General features: G+C 38.2%; 3 protein-coding genes across 5 annotated transcripts; all 3 read right to left on the bottom strand.

The window, feature by feature from the left end:
• Positions 1-104: 104 nt before the first annotated feature.
• Positions 105-5750, bottom strand: LOC103697413 (probable E3 ubiquitin-protein ligase ZFP1). 3 transcript variants are annotated; one of them, XM_008779567.4, is made up of 8 exons: positions 5371-5438; positions 5154-5216; positions 4180-4236; positions 3298-4065; positions 2553-2905; positions 1113-1214; positions 590-757; positions 115-511 (listed from the first exon to the last, which is right to left on the bottom strand). In XM_008779567.4, exons 4-8 carry the CDS (start codon positions 3905-3907, stop codon positions 365-367), a joined length of 1380 nt encoding a protein of 459 aa, XP_008777789.2. In that variant the 5' UTR covers positions 3908-4065; positions 4180-4236; positions 5154-5216; positions 5371-5438; the 3' UTR covers positions 115-364. The 3 variants fall into 3 exon arrangements, with proteins under 3 accessions (XP_038986124.1, XP_008777789.2, XP_038986125.1); XM_039130196.1 differs by having other exon boundaries at positions 105-511; positions 3298-4236; positions 5154-5240; positions 5371-5750; XM_039130197.1 differs by having other exon boundaries at positions 3298-4236.
• A 779-nt stretch (positions 5751-6529) lies between these two features.
• Positions 6530-16959, bottom strand: LOC103701713. The gene is made up of 9 exons (XM_008783880.4): positions 15940-16959; positions 15499-15708; positions 14925-15413; positions 9604-9714; positions 9115-9297; positions 8511-8792; positions 7153-7273; positions 6944-7071; positions 6530-6837 (listed from the first exon to the last, which is right to left on the bottom strand). Exons 1-8 carry the CDS (start codon positions 16387-16389, stop codon positions 6950-6952), a joined length of 1968 nt encoding a protein of 655 aa, XP_008782102.2. The 5' UTR covers positions 16390-16959; the 3' UTR covers positions 6530-6837; positions 6944-6949.
• A 578-nt stretch (positions 16960-17537) lies between these two features.
• On the bottom strand, positions 17538-24496 carry LOC103701703 (transcription factor VOZ1-like). The gene is made up of 4 exons (XM_039130198.1): positions 23847-24496; positions 23554-23745; positions 18903-19428; positions 17538-18751 (listed from the first exon to the last, which is right to left on the bottom strand). The coding sequence occupies exons 1-4, from the start codon at positions 24072-24074 to the stop codon at positions 18102-18104; spliced, it is 1596 nt and encodes a 531-aa protein (XP_038986126.1). The 5' UTR covers positions 24075-24496; the 3' UTR covers positions 17538-18101.
• Between the last annotated feature and the right edge of the window lie 1059 nt (positions 24497-25555).

Consider the following 25555-nt stretch of genomic DNA (forward strand, 5'->3'; position numbering starts at 1 on the left):
AATACCTATCAGAAAGATGAGAAGCAAACATTTTTTATCATCCTCTTTTAAGATAGATTCTAGAATTAGATCACGAGGATGAACAGTACAATGAAACATAAGGCTCAAAAGAAATATTGTTAACCATAAAAAACTGATTTTATGGTGTGCAATTAGAATCAAACACGCATGCCACTTTGTTTACATACGGTTGCAAAGAGCATGTTCGCCCGAACATTTATGAAGGGTCATTGAGTGCAAGGGGCAGATCAATCCAACATCTCTATTCACAGAGATACATTGAATTTTCTTAAAAAATGTAACCTCAAAAATGAGGGGGGAAAATCATTCTTGGACAAATAGTTCCAATGGTTCCTCCACGAGCTCATACATTCTTTTTAACGGCCACCAAAGCCGGTGCTTTGCAGATTGGGCAAATGTTTTTAACAAACAGCCATTGTTTTATGCAGTCTGCATGATAACTGTGACCGCAATCCAGAGTTCCTATCCTCTCATTCTCCTCGTACTCTACCTGAAAACCAAAAGGTCCTTTTTAATGAGAAAAATGGACATTTACATCACCTAACTGGAGGTCATTAGGAAACAATACCTGGCAAACAATGCAAGTTCCATTCTCAGATGCTGATTGGGACAATGAACCCAGTGACGAGGATGTTGATTGCTGGACATACATACTTGTCCTTAAATTCATCAAGATGAACTCTTCTGACAAACCAGTTTTGACATCTCCAATCTTTTCTTCCAAGTCCAGAAGTTCCTGAGGTGGTCAAAGTAGATGACCTTAGATTACAGATTTTTAGGACTACTAATAGCTAAAATTTTCGGATGTCTTAAAAATGCTAGAATCCCAAAAATCCAGAGGCCAGAAGGGTTAATTTTAATATTTTCCCTCCAGGAACTGTCAATTATGTGGATAATTGTAAGGAATCTGTTATAGATCTTAACAGAACAAGAGCATGCACCCTGAAAGTACATGGGTTTTGAATAATATAACATGAAAAGATCAATAGACAACAAAAAGCCCCATCCGATCTTGGATGGTTTTACCCAAAAATACTAAATGATTAAATAAAAGAGCCGTAAAGTCCCTATATTGCCTGATATAACCTTACCTCATATGACATGTCATCTATATCCATTCGCATATCACTATATTGGTCAACGGAATCCTCGAAACTATAGAATTGTGCAATCTCCATGAGCTTAGAAGCATCCTGCATGCAGAGAAGTTATCAACTTCCATATTATGCAGATTAAAAAGGCTAAAGATATTATGGGAAAAAAACATAAATTATGCTACCATTCATGAAAAAGAAAAGCAAATGCTGACAGATAAGTCCTCAACTTACAAAAATGAAATTCATTGTTCAAAGCTTCAATGCCAGCTATTCAATACCAAATAAATTGAATGTACATGCACACACAGAAGAGCAAAAGATAGTAGGTCCCAGAAATATAGACACCACACAAATTATATAACAAAAAGATATCTATTGCATCTACTTATTAACATTTGCTCAGACACTAATTCATCTGTGATTCAAGTATGGACATATAATCTAGGAATTTGATGTTGGAGTCAATTCGAACCTGCACCTGAAACCTCACAACTGATAATTTAGAAAAATACAACTCATGCACTACTTTAAGTTTATGCTTCTTTCTAGGTATAAATGTCTGACTTTATCACTGGCAACTACCCCCCTCCCCCCCTCTCTCTCCCCCAGGGTCCCTCAAAACAATGCTGGAGCCAAGTAACTCGTTCTCTTTGACAATTACAAAAATATTGATAGGGAAAGGAACAAACGACATGGTTCACTGTCTAACTTGCTTAATCGTAATACTGTCCTTTGTGAATTGAAGTAGGCCTGATACAAAAATCGTCAATTTTCCCTTATCCATACTTGATGGGCATCTATTTCCATTTTTTCCAGAAACAGGACTATTTGCTAATGTGTAATATCTTCTAGCGACTTACGCCAAACATCTGGCAAAACACTCCTTCCCATCCCATTTCAACAGGAACAGAACAAGGTAGCGACTATTTATTTTAGCTACTATGGCAGAAGAAGGGAAGTTATACACAAGCAGTCCCCACGAGGTGTGACATAGAATAATGAGAAAATTGCAAATTTTTAAGTAAACAAAATTATAAGTAGATAACATTGTCATGTAAGTTAGGAAGATCCTATATTTTCAGCAAAACTTGGTAAAACTCCAATATAATATGTTTTGAAAAGAACGCAGGGCACAAATCGCCCAGAAAAAGGACCATTCAGATTGATAAAATTAAAATCCAATGTTTTTATCAAAATTTTGAGCATGCTTAAAATCACTAATTTATTTAGAGAACAACATCCACTATATAGGCAACATTTGCAAAATAATTACAGGATCATTTTTTAGCCCCTCGCTTTTCTAAGTTTTATGTCTACTAAGGAAAGGTCCCAAAATATGTAGGTCAGAAATTCATTCATGCTATTTTTAACATGACACACACACACACATGCACAAAGAGAGAGAGAGAGAGAGATGAAAAGGAAATAATTTACCTCGAACAGTGGATTTCTAAGATCATAGCTAATTTCAGGAACTGTCCCAAAGATTGGAGGAACATATATCAGTTCGGATATGCATGGCATGGGCCCTACAAATCTTGAACATGATTCTTGATCATCCCTCAGAGCATACACATTGTCTGCATGCATGTTGTCGAATGGATACCAGTAAGATGGTGCTGGCAATTGAGTGTGATGACTATAACTTTGGACTTGCATGATTTGCATAGGTGAATAATTTTGATAAGCATTAGGAAAGGATGGATTATGCATATTAAATGCAGCATATCTGTTGGATGAATTGCCCTGGTATTCACGTCCACTTGAATCTGCAACTTCTAGATGCCCTGCATTTAGGCAAGTTGCCGAAAAAAAGCAAAAGATCTTTCAATCAAAAGTCCATCTTTTACAATAATAAAAGCATAGATGAAACTGTAGATAGGAAAACTAGTAAATTGAGAGGATCTCTTTTTCTTCTTTTCCTTCTTTGTATGGGCTCTATGAAGTTGCAGCTGTAACTAGAGAAACTATTTGATGAGGAACCAACAAAGCTCAATTTTATAAAATAATCTTTGACACAAACTGGATCATAGCATTTCCTCTTTTTCAGATAAAAAGATTAGCAACTTCCTATCTGGAAGCTCATCATTAGCTTCCTTAATTTAGTTGAGCAGAAAAAGCTTTCACTAAATCTAGCATGTAAAAATCTTTCCTTAAATATCTATTCTTAATTTCTTACCATCCATATAAGTTGTGGAAGCTCTCCGATCACCAGCATAATTTCCATACTGCTCCACCAAAGCATTACTCGAAGGTTGAAAGGACTGATCCATTTGATTCCCTTGAAGAAAATAGTTATAATGACATGAAAATGGAGGCACAGGCTGAAGGCTGATGACACTAGATCTGTCCTTTACAAGTCCATGAGAATCTTCTGTGGTTGTTAAAATTCCATTAGCTTGGTATCCAGGTGCAGTAAAAGCTGTGACACTTGATCCACCATAATTATATGGGTCCTGCCATTGTGGCAGTTCAGAATTCAGGGAGAGATAAGCAGAGGAAAAATTTGAGTTCTCTACTGGATTATAATAGTCAAAGTTTTCTGCAACAACTTCTGCATTCTTTCTTTTGCCAGGCTCATTAAGACTATCAATGTAGTTATCTCTACCATCATTCATGACAGTTCCAAAAGCCCCTTGATTAGTGAAGGATAGCACATGATCAACAGACCTCTTATTTATAGGTATAGACAGAAGTCTACTTGAAGATGAAGGCATGCAAGGATTATAGAAGTTTGCTGGAGCAACCTCGCCTACATAATTGCTTGAGACAGGTTGGCAATATTGCATTCCATTATAGTGATTTCCATGGATGCAGTTTCTTCTATAAGGATCTGTGATGCAGTTTATTCTATAAGGATCTGTAAATTGAAGATGAAGATCTGCAGAATTCCCTGAAGCTGGAAGGACTGGAGGTATGCCCTGATTTGTGGAGTTCACAGAGCTGCCTAAAAATATGCAGTCATTAGGATGAAGGTGATTAAGGCCTTGTTCTGATCTCATGTCATGCATTTGATGTTTCTGTAGCAGGTGCCACATGCTTGTTATCAAAGTTTTATTACCTCCAGACCACTATAATGATTTAGTTTAACTACTGAGCCTTGTCATCAAAAAGATGTCTGCTCTCAAAAGAAACATTATAAACAGGAGTTAGAAAAAAGAAATATGAAATCATAAAAGAGAAATGTAATGCTAGAATTTTGAAGAAAAAACAATATATAAAGAATGGCAACTTTAAATTAACTATTACAAAAAACAAAGACCAAAAACAAACAAAATACCATCATAACATGAGACCCAACAAATATCATGAATGAAATGGCAAGTACTCTATAAGAGAGATACATAACCTCTTTCAATGCCAATTATGAGTTATAATAACTATCAGTAATGATTAACTCTGCCAGATTGTTAGATCAGTTTTATTTTTTGATTTCTAACTTTTTCACCAAAGAGGGAAAAAAGAAATCACTTTAGCAATTTGACAAGCGGATGAAATTACAGCATGGCGGACAGCACCAATATGAATATGTACTCTCGCACAAGGCCGTCTTAGGGACAGATAGTGAAGCTAAGAACATTAACCCTGTCATGCGTTTTATCAGAATGGTAGCTAGGAGTTTCATTTTTTCAACAAATTCTTGCCTTTGTTCTTCTTTTTTTTGTTTATTTTGAAATTTGTTGCTTGTTTCATTTAGATATATTCATATTTTGTTCTTTCCTAATATTAGTTGTATTCCTCTTTCACAATTTAAGTCTTGCTATCTCCTTTTTCCCCTTCTAATTCGTCATCTTTTCAACAAGACTAAAGTTGGACAATCAACACTAAAATATCTTTCCTCTTATATACAGTGGCGTCGATCCTCCTCATCTAGCTGGTTCATTACAACATTAATTAATTTTCTTGTGCAACATTACGACATTAAAAAAACCCTCGCGGCTTCAAAAATTCACCAAAAAATATAAAAAATTATGAGTTTTATTTCATCAAAATAGAACTTAGAGAGAAAAAAGGGAAAAAGAAAAGAAACAAGACCTTATGTCACGGCCACCGCTACCGCCACCGCAAGAAAGTACGGAATCCCCCTTCCCCCTACTTCTGCGGCCGGAGAACATGACGAGACTATTAATAGACCACCAAAGAAGAGATCACGACCCGGAAAAAGGGGAAACAAAGGAAGGAAAAACATGATATCCAGAGAGGATTGGAGGCGAAAGAGAAAGCGTAAAGGGATGGAGCAGAGAAAACTTACAAACTTGGGATATCGCTGTCGATGGCGTTCGAAGTAGGAGGAATGGATACGATTACGATACCTTCCGTGCAGAGTCCGAGAGGACGAGAGGAAGGGATACGATTACGATACCTTCCGTGCCGACTCCGAGAGGGCGAGGCCGTGGGTGCTATTAGCCGAGGAGGTGGAGACGGAGAACAAGAGAAGAGAGACGGCAGTGATTTGCGAGTTGTTTGGTAGGGTAATAAAAATGGAGCTATAAAGACGGCAACGTTGTAATTGCATTCAGAACGCGCGGAGGGGTACATGAGAGTTTTAATAAAAAACGGATCGAGGGTTAGATCGGTTCCACCCGACCGTCCAAGTTTGGCGATGGTTATCGGTTTTGTTTGGTTGCCCCCTTTGAGAAGATTTAGCGGCATTTGGCGTGCGGGGATCGCGGATGGTATGGATAGAGATGATAAGATAATCATATTTAATTACATCACGGCAATCCCATCTTCATCTCTTAAATCACCGCCCAATGTAGTGAAATTTTCATTCTTGAGGTAACAATTCATCTTTAGCTAAAAATTAAGAACAAAAATACTTCTCCATCAAATAAAAAAATTTGATATATCAATATATGATATTTTATATATTATATTTATAATATATTATTAATTATATTATTATTCAATAATAATTTTAAATTATAGTAAAAATATATTATTGTACTATAATAAAAGCATTTAATAGATTATTGCCTTATTTCTCTAATCAAAAAATTATTAATATTCAAAATAATTTATTATAAATAAAAATAAAAATATTAATATTATAATAATAATAAATATATTTTAATAAAATACAAAAAAAATAATTTTGGTATTATATGATGAATAATTTTAGATTTCCATAAAATATTAAATAGATTACTTGTGAATATCTAAAAAATTTTAATCTACAAAACATAGCATAAATCTTAAATCATTAAGAATCAAATTACTCTAAAATAAATATCACCGACGATCTAAGATCATCCCAGTGATCCGATGTAGGTCACCAAACGCTATCTTACGTGTGACATAAACCTGTTATTGCTCAAATCTGAGCTGAAGCGCTAAGATCAGTGAACAAAAAAAAAAAAACACCAAGGTGAAGTAGTGAGAGTAGTTGAGCTCCCAGCTTTAAAGGTGGGTTGATGAATAGAAGGCTGATCCTACTTGAACTCGCATTGAGATTCACTCGGATTGAGAAAAATGTGCACCATCATACAAAGAGTATTCATGGGAATATTGTCACTCTCATTACAACTGGGACAACCATTAGCATAGGACCGTAATCCGACTCCCTGAAAAAAATAAACGAAAGCAGCTGTTCCTTCCTCCTCTTTTCCCTTTGAACTTCAAATAACAGAGGGCACCACTTTTTTAAGACACGACCACGAGCTTCCTGCCATTAATAATGCCTATCGTTGAACACCAAAATATACATAAACTACGGTACCTGCAAATAAAGGTGCAGTTAGAAAAGCCTAAATTAGAACTGGATTACTTAGAGGTTGCAATTTCTGTACTTGGAAAAGGTAAAATTTTGTGACAGAGGAGGATACTTTTACTTAGCGTGATTGCTCAATTGGCCTTGCCAATGCAAATGAGGATTCCGGAGTTACTGACATCAACAACTCAATCAGAACAACCTCATGCGGACGAGGAATTTTAAGGGTTGGCTCTAAAAGACCTGCCCAGGAAAACCCAGTGCAACATAATGTTCCTTATCCTTTATGCAAAGAGTAAAATGCAAGTTCATGGTTGAGCTTACCAGGGGAAAGCTTTCGTCCCCCATACAATTCCTTTACTAGGGGATTGGTGGCCCAATTATTTACAGCTACACGGCTTGTTGGCTGAAACCCCATTATCTTTCCATCTCCTGACAAGACCACCTGAATAAGCACAGAGAAATGTAATACAGCAAGATGAGAAAAAGCATAGGGAAGCGTAATTGAAGAAGTTGAACAAAATGAAAAATGGTTTGTAGCTGTAATCATTTATCTTAATAACAACAGCCATGACTAGCTGGACTATATCGAGCAATTCTTACTGGAAGGAGCACATTAAGAACAACACACAGAATAGATTCAGGTAAGATCAGACTAGATTGATACATTAGAGAAAAACCAAATGTAGAATATCTTCATATGTGCAGCGCTGCATACATATCCATCACCATGAAAATGATGAAATAACATGAGAATATACAACCATAAAGTACAAGAAAGTATGAACTATATGTGGAGATTCAACAGTCACAAATTGCTGGCCTGCAAAACATTTAGGAATGGGATATCAGATATTCTAAACTCATGTTCAAACTTTTGATATCCCCCCCCCTCCGAGTCACAAATTGCTGACCTGCAAGCGATTTGCCGACTTCACTCAAAAGTTGTGAAATAAAAAAAAAGGTCAGCCCCTGTTTCGAGTGAAACAGGGAACCCAGCCCCAAAGCCCTCTTCATGGGTCGCCGTCCTCCGTTGGCCCTTCGCCAGCCTCCGCCACCCTCCTTCTCTCTCTCTCTCTCTTCCTCTCTCCCATTCGCCCTCTCCCCCACCTCCTCTACTATGTCGGTACGGAGCCGGCAAGGAACAGTATAGGGGCGTACCGACCTATGCCACCAGGCTATAATGAACAAGGGTATTGAGTAAAAATGTCACTACTTTTCATGTAAATAGAATGAAATGACTTGGTTGATGTCATGGCTAATGTAATTTAAGGATTTGAATATTGTCATTGTTGATTCTCCTTTCCCAAGTATGCTGATGCTATTGACTTGTGCAAGGGGAACAAAAGAGAACCTTAGGGCTTGAAAAGTAAGATATCGATGTCAATGAACAAAATAATTGTTTGCATAAAGTTTTCACTAATAATCATGCGATGATTCTGATACTTAGAGCTTCAAATCATGAATAAGTCTACCAAACTAGCTGCAATAGTGAGACATGGTTCTACAAAATATCAGACATGCTGAACACATATCAGACGATCTTTTTAATTGTATGCTACACAACCACAAATCCACACTTAAATTCTATACCAGAGATTTATCACAGATGCTAACATTGAGATATTATTGGATTAATTATATAAATCTAAGTTGTTGACAGAACAGACTGCAACAATTACCTGAAAACTAGCAATATCCTGTGCAGTCAACTGAGCATCCGCATTAATTGTCTCATAAGAAGATATACTGGTAGATAATTCTGCATTGGTTTGTACATCACCAGGACAATATGTAGCATCTTCTCTACTACCATAAATGGCATGCGAAATGAGATCGTTATTCCTCAAGCAATGAGGAAGTTTTCCAGTCCATGCGCCAAGATTTGCATCAAACATTATATCCCCAGGCCAACCAAGTGCATCTTTGATCTTCTTGACAACTGATACGCACAAAGCTTCTAGCTATCCACCAAAAATTCAAAATCAGAACAAAGATTTGGCTAATTGAGAATATAAATAAAACAAATGAACATTCAGGAAAAGTAACTACACAAGGTACAAGAAAACATGCATAATTGATGTACTGCTGCAATATGTGTGCTACTTAACACTCATCAGTATAGTCGCTCATGAAACTTCCTGAATTTTACAAAAATGACAAACAATAAAATTTGCTTTAAAAACAAACCAATTTATAACTTTTTTCACAAAATACATAGACACACAAGCACACAAACACGAGATGATGGATGCATAAACTCATCGATCACATAGCATTACATACCTCAGCAGCTTCAAGCAGCTGCAGATGGCAACAGTCAGTTTCAGACAATGAAACGGAAGTATTTTGCTCCAAAGCTTTTCTAGATTTTTGAAGGTGAGGCCAGCATACTTGAGCAAGAACACTGATCAAAAGAACAATGAATCCACCAGCTAAGGTAACAAATATCATTTTCCATGCAGAACTCTGCAGCAAGTAGGGTCAACAATTATGATATGTGATTGCATATAGTATAAAGTAACTACTTTATCTGTCAGTTGGGTACTGTACTGCACAGGATAAGACCACAGATAGTATCTGATGGTTGTTGGACCTAAGTTATCAATATTATGCTATGTCACATTAAACTTGCATAGCCTAAAGATCAGCTCACATGAACTTCATGATACACAGTTCTTCTCAAATATAGGTTGTCATACCCCAAGTTTTATTAGCCAAATACAGAACATAAAAGAAGCTGAACATATGACCAAAAGAGAAGCATGTGCTTACCTTATTCCTCGAGACATTTGATGATTTTGTAACCAAGTTATAAGAAAGTTGTTTGTCCGGTAATGTGTACCGGTCTTCATAATACATGTCAAGAATATTTGCCAGTTCCACCTGCATTTTATTTGATTTTGTAGTCAAAACAATCTTGTGTGACCATTTTCAGAAATACCTCGGGATGTTTTTAACAAAATATTTTTCAGAATGAAATTTTGATCGTAAATTAACTTTCACATCAACAGTTGACCAAATGTTGCATAGCTGATAGTTTGTCTAGTGAAAATAATCTAACAAAGACTCTTAGTACTCAAATTTGAGTTCAAGGAGCCCAAGACCTAATATAGGAAAGAAATTCTGAAAAGGATTTAAAAGAACTTTCACTGCCATTTGAGGTACCATGTAATTGTATTTCCTACCAGCATCTAGCCTTCCAAGTTCATAGCAGGCCCCTCTCTCGTCTAATGATGCCACTGCTAGGAATTCAGCAATATCGTGAAGGATTTATGTCAGGTTCAGAAAATATAGTATAACTTTCTTAAACATTATTAAACCATGCCCTAATTTCTACTGTTGATGTGGTGTATATGGGAGAAGGCGTGTTGTTGGTTAAGGTTATTTTATTAAATGATGGCCCTCCTTATGAAAGATGAATGTGAGGATACGAGGATGTGTTTTCACTCTATTCTCAGAAAGAAACCATTTTTATTAGTTAATTTTACTTAGAAATGTAGCCATGATATTGAAGAACAAGAATGATGACAGCCTAGAGACTTGGAGGGAAAGAACAAATTCCACTAAAAATGCATGCTGTGAGCCAGTGACTTTCTTTGGAATGAAAAGAAGGGTCTCTAGACTAAAGAAACACATTGCACGCATGGATATGGAGATGTTTAGAATGCACTATGGTGTTCAAGTAAATTATAAGGGTATGAGAAATCAAATAGTGTCACAAAAGTATGAGATTTGAAATATTCTTAGCATATACAATTTGGCACATTGGCTTTAGAACACTTGTGTATTGATGAGTACAAGAAACAAGGAGAGTAAGGAACCTCCTACTATCTAGAGATCAAGATTACAAGTACCACTTGGAGGAGAATACCAAATAAGTAAAAAATGGAAGTCAGGGGAAAATATATATGCATTTCCAATATTCCCAACATAATCTCAGTAGTTGGCCCAGTGAAAGGTGGCTAGGTCAAGTTCAAGGACAATGAGGGTGATGAGTGTGAGATCGGGTGCGATGAAGGCATCATTAATCTATTTGGGTAGTTTCAGAGAGGAAAGAAGAGAAATTTGGAATCAAGGACATGGATTCATGCATTAAACAATGCAGATCACATGAAAATGCTAGATGATTGATAATTCGATAAGAATAGAAGACTGACATTGGTTGGTCCATGCTGTAATGGTTCCAGATGCTTAGCCCCATCCCCACATTTGCAGCAAGATCCAAAATATTTTGACTCCATAATCAACATAGCGTACAAGGAAAGCACAAGGATTGTTCACCCAAAACTTATAATGATAAGGAAGTCAAATAAATTAAGACTTACAACTTCTTTAAGAATCAATGGGAGCTCTACAATGTCACCTCGTGTTTAACAGTAGTTAATGTTTGTGAAGGATGAGCATCATCAATTTCTTTAAAAATTGATGGAAAGTTTGCCTTCCACAATTTTGGGATGTCTCAACACAAACTTAAGGCCACATCCTCTACTTGAAGAACAAAATTATCAGCAAAGTGGAAGAAAGGGATATTATGCAAGCACGATTGATGACTGCAACAATTGTGTGAAAGATGGCGAGAAGTAAAAAATGAAACACATACAGTCAACATAACCAACACTAGTGCTTGAACTAGTGGGGCAGCAAGCATATAGAGATAATGTCGAGGTTTGTGTAACCAAGTTTCCCATCAACTGAAAGTCTGACACTAAAATGCGAGGACCTGCAACAGCAAAAGCTTTCTGAACATGAGTTCTTTCTTTTGGGGGGAAGGGGGGTGCATGGAGCACCTTTATATGGCTTTGAGAGTGGGGGATAGAACTTAGTGGCTTCATACTGTTTATAAGTGCAAGGCATTCAACCAGCTATCATGGATGTGAAAGCTGTTTATTACAGAATTGTAGGAAATATGGTTAGCTAGAGATATGAACTTGGTAAGCATAGTTATATTCAAAATTGCTTGTTCTGTTAGAAGAAATCTAGAAAAGAAGAATTATCAGGCACCTATCTTTTGGAATGATATGGGCAGGCTTAAGAAGGATTTTCAAGGGGCAAAAATGCAATTCTAGGTCTAAAAAGAATGCAATTTAGTATATTCTTAGCATATGAACCTCCTACTTAGGGTATTGCATCCACTTTGAAATCTTGAACTCACCCACTTCCTAGAAATTCCATCCCCCTCTTCTATTAGGCATATTTTATTGAAATAATACTTTATTAAAATAAACGTGTTGGTCATATATGAATGCTCAATATAATTCTAATTCCCTTTTGAAAGAAATTGGAAGCTTTCAAAATGTAAAAAAAAGGACTTTTCAGGTGTTTCTTGGCTTGCTAGTTGGGTATCTTAGGCCAATAATATGTATTCATGATGGTGTTTTAAAGTTCAACGCAAAGTTGTCAAGGCATCGACTTGGGCAAACAGGTGAGTCATCTAGGAGCCGGCCTAGGCAGATAGGCAAGTCCCCTAGAAGCCTAACCAGGTCTAGAGTGCCTAGGCAAGGTCTGCCTGAATAGCCCGCAAAGGAGCGGTCGCCAAATGTTCTGCATGCCTGCTTGCAAGTGGGTGTCTCCTAGGCTGCCCCATTTCACTGGGTTGTCACCTAATCCAACCCATCCAAATCTAAGTCCAATTGACATGAGAATGAGTATGGCCAAACCAAATAAGGGAAAAAAAGAAAATGAGAGGAAATAAAGGGGGTGATTTAATTTAAATTAAAAAAATAGGGCATAGTAGACTTCTCACTCCTCTCATCCAATTCAGTCAATCTCCGCTCTCATCCCCACTTGGTGGTGGCCAGCAGGCTTGTACAATGGCTAATGAGCTTGATGGTTTGTGGTCAACGATGACCACTCCATCTCTCTCCTCTCAGGCTCTCACCTGTAAATCTCTCCCTCCACTCTAGCTCTATCCATTTCTCTCTTCTATTTCTCCATCTCACTCCCTTTCTTTTTCCCCTTCTTGTCATTAATGCTATTAAAGGAAGTCTAAAACTCCAGGTCTCCAAAACTTTGGAGACCTTTTTCCTTTCACCATATCTATGCGAGACTTAAGGATAGTCTCGCAAAGATAGAAGAAAAAAGAAAAAGTAATATTAGCAATTAATAGTTGATACTTGATATAGCTGCTATTTTTGACTCAAACCCTTGGTAATGTTAATAACACCACTGGATCATTATAAGTGTTGCAATTGTATCTTTGTTTTTGCTTTTATTTCCCTTCTGATTCATTGGCTGGTTTAAGTTCAGCTAGTTTTCCTCCATTTAAGGATTCTTTCTTAGAGTAAGGTTTGGATAACCCTGTTGAATTGTAGGATTAGGAAGGGGGTTTCCCATATTATACTGCATTGGACCCCACCTGGCCCAGAACAATCAAACCTCCCTCAAACATTTCCGTGGGGATAAAATGGGATCTTTTTTATCCTGCAGTGTTCCGGACTCTACCCCCGATGACCCTCATCTTTTTCCTCTCCCTCCCCCTCCCTCCGTTCTCCCCTCCCCAGTTTGGTGATCCTATCCCCTAAATCTAGTGGGATTTCAACAGGATTATCCAAACATGCTATAAATATATTTTTTTTGGTTTTGTTTAAGTATCATAAGCTTGCTGCTCAATTTAGAAACTTATTATGAGTAGATATTTAAGTCTATATTAAAATAACATTTTATCAATGAACTATGCTATAAATAGAACTCATGCATTAATTGTTATCAATGTATCTTTGGATATGTGATATGAATAGCTTATTGAGAATAATGCGAGTTTTGATCAATAGTTAAAATATATGAAGGCATAAATGATTTTATAAATTTTTATACAAATTATAGCACCTAGGTAGTCGCCAATTGCCTAGGCTATCACCTAGGCTATAGTAGGGTCCATTGCCCAGGGTCGCCTAGGCTATTTGACAACTATGGATCAACGCACTGTGTTGGACCTTAACCATAATAAGCACAATAGACTAATCGTTGATTCTCCAACTCCTTATTGAACACGGATTGAACTTCTTAAGACAATTAAACAATGAGGCATTGTTGACCTCCAACATTTTATTGAAGAGTTGATTGAACTTCTTAAGACAGTTAAATCATGAGGTACATGCACTATAGCTCATAAATTAGAAACACAAATAAAAATAAGATGCAAACAACACATGTATAAGTTCATTTTCTGTCAGATTTTCTATTGATGTTTTGATTTAACTTCTTGAGACAGTTAAACCATGAGGAGTATGGACCATGGCTCATAAATTAGAACCATGAAAAAAAAATGAAAATGCAAAGCCCATATGTATGTGTTCGTCTTCTATTATTTGGAGCAATATCACTCAGATTTCAACTGAAATGCATAAAGAAGAGTACAACAAAAAAATTGATAGTTCTTAAGCATAATCTAATTCCAAATCACTATTTTGACACCAACTAGGTGTTATGTTTATTAAGAGGATATCCCAGCAATGCAAAATGTCTCCGGTTATTACTTTGTATTATTTATCAAAATATTTCTCCCTTGTGTTTGCTGTTTTGAACAATAATATTAATTTCAGCTTCTGCTCCCATATTAACCAGCTTGGATTCTTTTAAGCAAAATATCTTAAAGAAAATCTGATGGAACAGTTGATGAGACTGACTTATCATTTATCAACAAATAGCGTGTATGAAGCAAATGTAATGGGAATTACAAGAAATAATGAAACATATACAAGTTTGGAGGTTAAGTTTAGGTTAACTTTCACATACAGAGATGACACCAATGTGCGATCATTATGCCCAAGTAGTTCCCATCTTGTTATTGCTATTGCAATTAGTTCCTTCTCCTGACCAAATTCTTAATTACTTGTATTTAATTTAAGCACCAGAACTGAATTCCAATTGGTGATGTGTTGTTTAGGAAATGGTACTTCGTGTTTTAAGGAGGAATCGGATTTTGTTGCCTTTATTTATAGGTAATGCATGAGATCAGAGTGTCACCATCATGTTATCAAACAAATCAAGTGGAGTGCACATGTCAGTTATAAACGGTATAGATCGATTAGCTATAGAATGCTAAAAAATCAAAATCAGGAGATTAAGAGCGCAAGGAAAGAATAAATATATACCATTTGGAAGTGGGTTAAAAGGACTTCCCACCTATTATCAGCTAATTTCTGCCATCCTTCCAGCTTTGTATCCTTAAATGTATGATTAATTTGCAGCCTGTAAGCAGGAATGAACTCACTTGTCCAATCACTGAATCCAGGACCTCGATATTTAACCAAGCTTGAATAACTAGGTGGTGCCCACCAACGATGCTTCATTTTCCTCCCTCTATCTAAAGACTTCCCCTTAACCAGATTAAATTTGTCCACATGTTTCCTTGCATTTCTCAATATCTCACCTTCAGAAATTCTGTTTATACAAATGGACGAATCAATTGAGCAGTTCTGTCGGGGCTTCTGAAGCCAACCAAATATACTATTTGACGGCAAATCACCCACTCGTCCATGGTAATTTGCTTCAGTATCCTCTAGAACGCAAGAACAAATGGCCTCAGCAAGAGATGAAAGAAATCTTTCATCTGATGAACTCACAGCAACGTCTGTTGGAACCTGCCATAGAAGATAAGCAAATCAATAGACATTACTAAACCAAAAGGGAACATATAAACCAAAAATTGCACGAGCAAGTTATGACCTCTCTAGGGCTGGCGAGATCTTTCATGTTCCTCTTGGTTCCTGGGCCGAACAATGAGAGTTGGAAACTCCACAATCGTTGCAACACAACTTGTCTAAAGGTCATAGCAAGTATATTATTTGAAACAGTAGGACTGCTGGACAGGATATGTGCAGTGAGACTACTCCTCAACGTCTTAGCCTTTTCTTTCACCTTCTTAGCTGGTAAAAACTATCAAACAAGAGAAGTTTTTAAACAAAATCAAATCTTTCTTTAACAGATAACACAACTATGGGTAAAAATCCACCCAAAATATTACTTTTCAAGAATCTCTCCTAAGGTCATTGTACCAAGAACTTCTGAAAACAAAATTTAAGATCACATCAACAAAAAAGTTTTAAATTTGTATCAACTTTCATTGCAAGGATTTGATATCAAAATCAGTTGGGTAATCGAACTGACCAGTCTGGTGGAGACCGTACTGTGCTCGTCGGCGCTGCCGGGGTACACTGCCTCAACGACCATGGTGGATTTCCCAGAGGAGAGGTGCTCCTCGGCGGCATCGCCGCCATCGGCCGCGGCGGCGGTGAGGGCCTGGTCATAGCTGACGGCTCCAACAAGGGTTAGACGAGCGAGATCGCCCTCGTACGACCGGACGGCGGGGAGGTGGGTCCTGGCCTCATCGACGGCGTCGTCCGACGATCCCACGAGGGCCTTGAGGAGCTCCTGGTCGGTAGCGGGAAGGGCAGCGGGAGGACGGCTGCGGAGGCGAAAGAAGAGCGGCCGGCGGGTGATGAGGGTTCGAGGAGAAAGAACGGCAGGGTTTCGGGAGAGGGAGGGGGATGGATGGAGGTAGGGAAAGGAGGGGCGGCGGAGAGGAGGAGGAGGAGATTGGAGGGAGGGGAGCAACATGGGCGCGGAATTGGGTGCGAGAAGGGGTTAAGGTTTTATTTAATGGGGTTTGGGTTTCAAAAAACCATGTTCTTTTTCTTTTTCTTTTTTCTTTTTCTTTTTCTTTTTCTTTTCGCTTTCTTCTTTCTTTTTTACGCTAGAGTCGTAGTTTGGACTGACGGATAAATTAATCTCTGCATGCAAACGCTAACAGTAACAGGAAACATGTGGTTTTGAGTAAATGGCCGGTGAATCATTCGGTGGTTTTATTCTCAAGATTGAAATGGACCAGATAGAAGATTGTATAGCCCTGAAACATTTTAAGAAGTAGCCGTATTAGATCCAAACTAGTGCTCCATTAGATTTTAATTGCATCAAATCATGATGAATCGCACTGGAATTTCTCTGCATCATGTAAAGCTGTCTACTGCGACTCTTTCAAAGAAAACTAAGACATAATACCCAACTGTCAATAACAGTCTGTCTCACTGATTTGACACAAGTTTTCCTAGAAGAGGTTCTCGGTTTGATCATGGATGGTAGCAAAAACAATTGACAGGAACCCCATTACCCGTAGAAAAGGTCTCAGGCCCAACTTTCCGTAGACGAAATCCTAATTCAAATCTCAGATAGCTGCAAAACTTTCCATAGAAGACATCCCAAGTTAAAACCAGGTGCCTGGAAAAACAGAATCTATCTGCAGTTGGAGGTGGTGAATTTTAGTGAGAAGAAAATCGATGAGAAACATAATCCATCTGCAGAAGGCTTAAAATAAGACAATTAATTCCATAAATAATTGTATGAAGCATGAAAATGCAATAGAAAAGACTTTCTTTTTCTTAAAGATAAACATGTCCGTATAATAAAGGAAAAAAATATGTGCAATTCCATTAATAGCATTATGGATTGATGAGCAGCAATACTGATGCTCCAGGTGATCATTTCTTAAGCAAGCATGCCATATATGTTCATAGGATATCAAGCATGGAATATATATCCACACGATATATATATATATATATATATATTTCTAAGTTGATACTGGGCATATAAAACTTTTTGTCATATAGGAAAACCACTCGTATGCAACATACAAAAACATCGATGCACAAAAAAAACAAATTAATGTTTTAAAAGCATACACACAATACACACAATGGAAGGTTTAATTTATGAAAGGTCAGCCAACAGCCCTTTGAGCTGATAGCAGACAAATCTCCTGCATTTAATTGACACATGTCGCATGAGAAACTATCTGTAGGATGAACCCCATATCTGTAATATGCGTACAAAAGATCTTTCCAAACTATTAAATAAAGTCAGAATATATACAACCAAGACATGAGAGATAATACAAGCATATGATGCTATAAAGAACTTAACACCTTCACCCATGCTGCTCTGGTGAGAGAATGCTACCAGATGCTTGTCCTTTGCCCATGCTGGTAAAGCAATTGCAGATGCTCTGATAGAGCCACTGCCAATCATTATTGATCAATTACTGCCACAGAATACCATTACTAAGGATACATATTCCTTTCTCTGTATGATGCCTAAATATTACCCCATTTAAAGTAACCAAGAAATTGGCCGTAGGATTTATAGATCTGAAAGTAAACTGGGTATATCAGAAAGTTGGAACCATTTGGTGGCCTTTTAAGTGACAGAATCAGTTAGTATATTCATCCTTGCAAGATGACAACCATTTCATCTGGCTGCTTATATCTCCTGACTTATGTTCCATAATAGTTATTCAAGCTATCAACAGAGTAAGCATATGGTAAGCTTGGTCCATAACCAAGGTTTTCATCTATAGGAGCTTTCTGATCCAAAGCTAAATATGCATTTTGGCCATGTTCCCTTTGATTGACTACATTTGAAGCTGAATAAGCATTTTGGCTATGTTCCCTTTGATTGACTACATTTGAAGCTGAATAAGCATTTTCAGCACCATCCTTATGGTTAGCTTTCACCCTGCCCTTAGGATACCGCTTGTTATCCACAGGATTCTCAGCATTGAGCCTTCCCATCTGCTGCTGCAGATCAACAAGTGAATCGGTTGTTACTTTTCCTTTGGCACTCTTCTTCAGATCTACAAGCTTGAGTTCCAGCCTGTATAAGGCACAAGCATCACAGGTGTTAACCTCGTATTCATACAGATGCCACTCATAATTGCTCAGGGGTTGTGGATCCATGTAGTAGGACCTCTTCAATCCGCCAAATTCCTTCATCACCTGCTTTCTAGATTCATGCCAACCACGACCATTGTAATCAGGCAGTGACCTTTGCTTCCGGTTCCCACTCTCAAATGCCCTTCGAGGCTTATCAAAGAATAGCCATTCTCTACGTGATTCTCCATCGAGAACTAGAAGATCAAAGAGCTCTGCAAAATCATGAAAATTCCTGTCACACTAGATGCATATCAAAATCTGAAGTCCTTATATACATTGAGTTCTAAAATGGTTTCATAAAACAAGCCAATTATGTGAACTAAGAGTACAATGCATGCCTACAGATATGCAACAGATACATACCAGGCGCATTCCAAGGAGATTTAGCAGTTGCTGCCCCTTCACATTCTGGTATACCAACGTTCTTTCCTTGTGTCTTGGCAGTGAGAGCAGCAAAAAGTGGACCATCCTTCAAATCGATCCCACCAGGCCGCAGCACCGGAGTCATACCAGGAGGTCCTTCATTTAATGCTAGAGTAGCATGAAAGCTGCTGCAATAGTCTTGGTACCATTCTGATCCCCGAGCAGGCCTAGGACAGTCCCAGAGTGCACATTTTGGCATTAAGAAAGCAGAAGGTGGAGGGCATATTGCTGGAATGAACTCTGAGATGAGTGGTACAACATCGCCTCCATTCTGCCTGCTAGCATCAAAACCAATAAATACATTATGCTGTAACTCCTGATGCAGAGTGAACTGCTGATAGTCAAAATTAGTATTTCCTTCCAGACAATTCAATGCAGCATGTTGCACTCCTGTGGAAAGAGAGCTTTTATATCGCTCAGACCCTAGAAATCCATGTTCTGGTAGTTCTTGAGACACAAAATATTCCTGCATGACAAGCCAGCAAACTTTAGATAATTATCATCACCATTCTGTCCATATTGGCAGTGGAACACTTTAACAAGATTTAAACAATGTTAGTTTGGGAAACATAGAAAATAAAACTTGAATTATATTCAGTCCCGCAATGTATAATGATAACCATACCCACAAAAAAAAAGAATGACAACATGATTTGATCAATAAGATTCAACAAGAAATAAAAGGAGATTACATAGGTAACATCGTATTTCACAATGTAATGTGTTTTTATATGGCTCAATAAGATAATCATATTCAATTTCTTAACAGCGTTGAAGATAAATTGATTTAAAATAAAGAATGGGGATAAGAAGGTCCGTAGTACCAGTACCGCTCAGCGTACCAGTGGCGGCCCGTACCAGTCCGTACCGGTGGCGTACCGGTCCAAACCGGTTCCGTACCGGTTCTTTAACAATAAACTACCGGTACCGGATTCCACGCTGATCCGGTACCAGTCCGGCCGAATCCGGTACCGGTCCCAGGCCGGACCGGTACGGCAGACCATAGGGATAACAATAAAGAAAGGGGCAGTTCTGTCCCTTACTTCTAGACAAGACAGGATATAAAGAAGGTTCTGCAAAGAAGCAAGACAGCAAGTCAATAACATTAACAGGGAACTAGCCCAGAAATCACAAGCAGGTTACACCACAACTGTTGCCGCCAAACAAAAAAAGAGGGGGCAAAAAAAATAAAGACTACGTTCAAGATGGTGAAACCCAAGCACTGTCTAGATATATAGCTTATGCGGTCCACATTTCTCCTCCTCCTCCTCCTCCTCTCTCTCTCTCTCTCTCTCCATATTTTCCACAAAGATATTCAATCTTGGTACTAAAGACTGTCCTGATACCTTATATTATGGGTCAGGTCAGTATGATAAATGTCCATACCAACATATGGTACACTGTTGGAGTCGGGACAGCAGCTATACCACATGTTAGTATGGGGTGTGCCAAACTCCTGCATTTTATCACTAGTGTACCAGGTCAGTATGTTACGCCCCATGCTAGGATGTCGGGACAGCAGCTACACCGACATAGGGGTCGGTTCAAAAAACATTGCTTTCCACCGTAAGGGATATCAATGGGTCAGGGCAAGGTTCGTCGTACCGGTATCAGACCCCATATCAATGCACACTATCATAGTGTTGGTATGGTATGATATACAGTACGCCTGGCGTACCGAGTGTTGGAACGCGACCGATACCAGTAACGGTATCGGACTGGACCGGTATGGTACGCCCAATATTATTCGGTACGATAAGGTACAGCATACCATGGGTCGGGGTTGGGTCACACCCCGCTATATCCATATGCATCGCATGCCCTGGACTTGATCTTGAACCTACTTTACAATACTACATCTATACCTATTAGTGGATCCATAATAATTAGGTCCCAGGTAGTTATTAAGTATTCATTGGGCAGTTGTAAGCTCTCAGAGAGAGGGAGGGGCACAACCCTCCCTTTTAAGAATCAAACAAATGAAAGTTAATTCAATATTCTTCGGATTGACCAAACACGGGAAATATTTGTGGAGCAGAATAGTAGACTTCATCCTTTTCAAAAATTTATCAAAATCACTAATAAAGCATAATCAGAATATATCCCACTGCTGCAGCTTCCTTCCTGCCATACTGAAAATAAGATTCTACATTCTCCCTCATTGAACTAACTCTACCAACTCTTTCCTTCAGGCAAAAATCTACAATTTCAGAACTTATCCAATATGGATTTAACCTCTATTGCTCTAACCAAAAAACAAAATAAAATAAAATCACTAGCTCCAAATTCTTTCTAAATCTTCTTTTTGCAATTCAATTTCTCAACAAAAGCCTGCTTCACAATCCTCTTAATTCATTAAGGAGACTGCCAGGTTGGAAGTCTCTTAACTCAAAAGCCTTTTCCCTTTTAGGGATTAAAACAAGAATGACCAAACTTAAAAAGAAATGCCTTGCTACTTGGTTAAATATGTTCCACATATGTAACTTTCCATTCAACAAATATCAACCATTTCAAAACTGGTGAATCCAGTTTCAACATCTGACTCCTCAACCTTTATATCAGTGTACTACCACTATAATCTCCTTCATAGTCTTAGACATGAACCATTTTATGGTGTAAAAATTTTGCTGAAGAGATATAATCTACCAAAGCTACAGAGCTATATTGCACCACATGCGAGAGAAACATAGTGCAGGGTTAATTACACCATGCATCAGCAAGCAACAATGTCTTTTCCTTTTCCCTTTGCATTTTTTCCTCTGTAGGGTGCTGAGGTAAAGTTATTCAAGGTAAAGTCCTGTAATGTTTCTAGTATCTGATTGTATCATTGCAGAATAATAAACAAACCCTTCCAATTATGCTCAAAGATGTACCAGATATGATAGGAAAAACTTTTCTTCTCTATAGACTTGCTATCAAAGAACATGTTTAGTACATACTCGCACACTATGTATCAACAGTTTACATCCAAGTAGTCCGCAATTATCATTTTATATTTTAAAAAAAAGGACATGCTTATCCACCTTATCAATCCTCGTCATGTTTAGTAGTTTATAACCCTTAGTTTCAGATAAATTTGTAGCAATTCAAGAATGTGTTTCCAAATCACATTATAAGTTCTATAATGTGTTGATTTGAACAAACTTTATGTGTTCAGGGAAAAGGAGCCATGTATCTCTAAATCTTGTGAAAAATAATAAGGTCAAAGTCAAAAGTTTACAAAAAGTTTTGCAAACTACACAAACAAAATATAGTGCAAGTATTAAAAATGACTTACTCTAACAAATTTAGTCTTTAAGGGAAGAATCTCAATTTCTTTTAGAAATTGAAAAACCTTTTTTGGTCATAATAATTTGCATATCTACAGTTAAAATGTCCTTTTTCCACAGATGGCTTGGGGAAAACACCTGCTGCCCCCCCCCCCCCCCCCCCCCCCACCAAAAAAAAAAAAAAAAAAAAAAAAAGGAGGAAAAAAACATGCAGTTGACAGTTATGAGAAAGAAGACGAAATGAAACCATTCTATCTGTATTGTAGTTATGTTTGTTTCAAACAGCTGATTCCTGAACAAGTTCATCAGAACCATCTCAATGACTCTGAAAAATGAACTAAATCAGGACAGCATTATTTACAAAAGAAAATCACACAAAAAGAATACACTTTCAAGATACTATGACATAATAAATGTTTACCTTCTTTTGATAAAAAATGCTCCATTGATTCATGCAACTACGTATCATTTATCATAGCATAATGGGCATTAAGTGCCTAACAAGAATAAAAATAACAGAACAAAAAAGGAAAAAGAAGAAAAGGGGTATGCAGGTCTCTCATAATATAAAACATGACATGCATTAATATTTTCACACAGGGTGTACGCATATTCCATTGTCATGCAAAACCTTCTCCCATTTCACCTACTTCAGAACACACAGGATTGGGGGAACCTGAGATCGGATACAATGAAGAATGTGTTGTCAAGTGCATTTAATGAAAAAACTTATATGCAAAACAAGCCTTTCATAAGCCTAAAACTTTCCATCAATGCTTTAATCCCATAAAAAAATGAGAAGTGTTAAGTTTTCTCAAGTGTCAGATGCGAGAGATTTAATAAAACAACATAAGAATCAAAACTTCAAATAGTAGTCAGAGATGCTTCATCTCGAAATAATTTTGTATTTAACCAAATACTACATAAAAAAAGGCATAGTTGGAAATTGCACTAGATGTTCCCAGTATTTCCAACTGATCTTATTTTAGCACTTGGAATAGTTAAGAGCTGAATTATCTAATTTGCACTCGAGTGTTCTTGGCAGTGCAAAATCCGGGTCTACTATTCGAGATTTCAGACTAAAGGCACCTCAAATTCGGTGCATCAAGGATAATTGTGTTGACGCAAAGTATCCAATCTCTTCCCAGATCATCGACATCCCATACCTCCTAGCACTTGCTGCCACAATCTAAGAACTGCTCTTCCACTCTAGAAGTTCGGTAATTAAATTCCTTCAAAATTCCTATCTTATAATTAGTAATTATAAAGAAGGTGAGCCTCAGATCCATCATAATAGCCTTAAAAATGTCAAGTTTACTCACCTCCAGAAAGGCAGCAGCTCCTGCACCGTGAAGGCCCCCAGCGTCGGGCTCTAGCAGCTCCAGCGGCTCGGGCTTCGGATTGGCGCCGTGCGGCAGCTCCGCCAACTTGCTCGTCGCATCATCCTCCTCCTCATTAAGCTGCAGCATGCGGCGGATGTACGAGGACAGGTCCGAAGATCCGTGGCTATTTCCCTTAATTAATTTTTCCCGCAACCAAACCCATCACAAAAAAAAACAAACAAGAAGAAGAAGAGAAAGGGCAATTAAAGAGAGACAGTTATGGCGGTGCTCACGAGAAAGGAGGAAGCGGGGGAGGCCTCGTCGAGCTCGGCCTTCCACTCGCGGAGCATCTGGTGGACCTGCTCCTCGAGGAGGGCCGCGTCGGCGGCGCGGCTCTCCTTGTGGACGGCCTGGAGGTCGGCCAGCATGCCCTGGAGGTCGTCCACCCGGTTCTTGGCCCTGTCCTTGAGGAGCCGGTGGGCCGCCGACCGGCATCCGCCGCCCTTCGACCCCTTCCGCATCCCTCTCCGCGCACTGATCCTCCCCTCCAAAATCGACCACGAATTGAACGAAATTCGGTGGAAGAAGGAAGAGACCGGCTGTTTATATATATATATATATATATTTCTTTTTTCTTCTCTTTTCAAGTATTGAGGAATTTGGAGGAGAGGAGAGTGAGAGGGGGATGTGGTCGCTGCTTTTTCTTCTCCTTTCTTCCTTCTTACTGCTTTCTTTCGTGGACTCTTTATCTTCTGATCTCGATCTCAAGACTGGAAATAGCTTGTGATTCACCCAACTGCTACTACCACCGCCACTATCTCTTTATGAAGGGAACCTGGAAAAGTTATTACGCGGCAAAAGCAAGAAGGAATGATGCCCGAGCGCATATTACGTATTGGTGGTGCGTACCGAAAGAAGGATTAGGATGCAGCAAGGCCGTCGGCTGGAAGCCAGGCGGACCACCGCACGCCCATTCTAACCCTTTGTAGACCAATTGGGTTGGAACAGAGGCTGGAAAAAGTGGTCAAATATGGCCCGAAATGACCTTAGATATTAAAAGTTAGATTTGCTCATGGACTTGGAATATCGTTAGGTCCAAGATTAAACGAGTTGGTGGCCTTGTCAGCATTGGTAGGCTTTTTTAAGTTACTTAGTCCTGAAGGCTTAATGACTAGAATATGTTCAAAACGCAAAAGTGGACTATCAAACATTCGCTATCCATCCCGTACAGCACTCTTCACGACTCTCCGTCTTTGTCTACCGCTTGTTTGGTAAAGAATAATTCCATCGCCTGGCAGCATAATATATTTATAAAAATCTATAGAGGTATGTATTTAATTCCATATCAGTTATTTATGGAGTAAATTTTGAATATTTATGCAGAACTAAAAAAAATACAAATAAATGTCTTTTAATTAGTTTTTTTGGTTGAGATTCTGAATTGTGATATAATAATATTATAACAAATCTGACTTATTACCTATGGACTAGGAGATACTGCAGCACGGATATATTTGAGCTGGCCACTGGAATTGAATGAATCTGAATCTCTAGTTTGACAAGGATGCTAGAGAGCAAGTGTAAACACGCCGATTGACATCGCATGCAGGGATTGGCCGATGGATTTACGGGAAGCATTAGTTCTGACAATGGGCCTTTCCCGCTGCGAGGAATATCACATGGATGCGGTATGCGTTGACGAGGTAAAAGCAATACCAATTTGCATAAATTTGCCTGCACCATTCTTCTAAATATATAAATGTAATAAACGCAATGCTACCAAAAAATATCGTGAAAAATTCTGTTCTCTGATGAAATTTCTACCTATACTGCTTGGGCACGAGCTGATGAGGCTGTACGATACAACTGTTGTTAGGTTGTCCAGTTTCATCATTATCTATAAATAATCCCAGCTGTCCCAACATTAGCTGGATACTGGAAGCCATAGCACCAGACTAACAACAAATCTTTTGCAAAAAATATGGCCTAATTATATGATAAA

The sequence above is a fragment of the Phoenix dactylifera genome, chromosome 9, assembly GCF_009389715.1.
Source record: "Phoenix dactylifera cultivar Barhee BC4 chromosome 9, palm_55x_up_171113_PBpolish2nd_filt_p, whole genome shotgun sequence".
Taxonomy (NCBI): domain Eukaryota; kingdom Viridiplantae; phylum Streptophyta; class Magnoliopsida; order Arecales; family Arecaceae; genus Phoenix; species Phoenix dactylifera.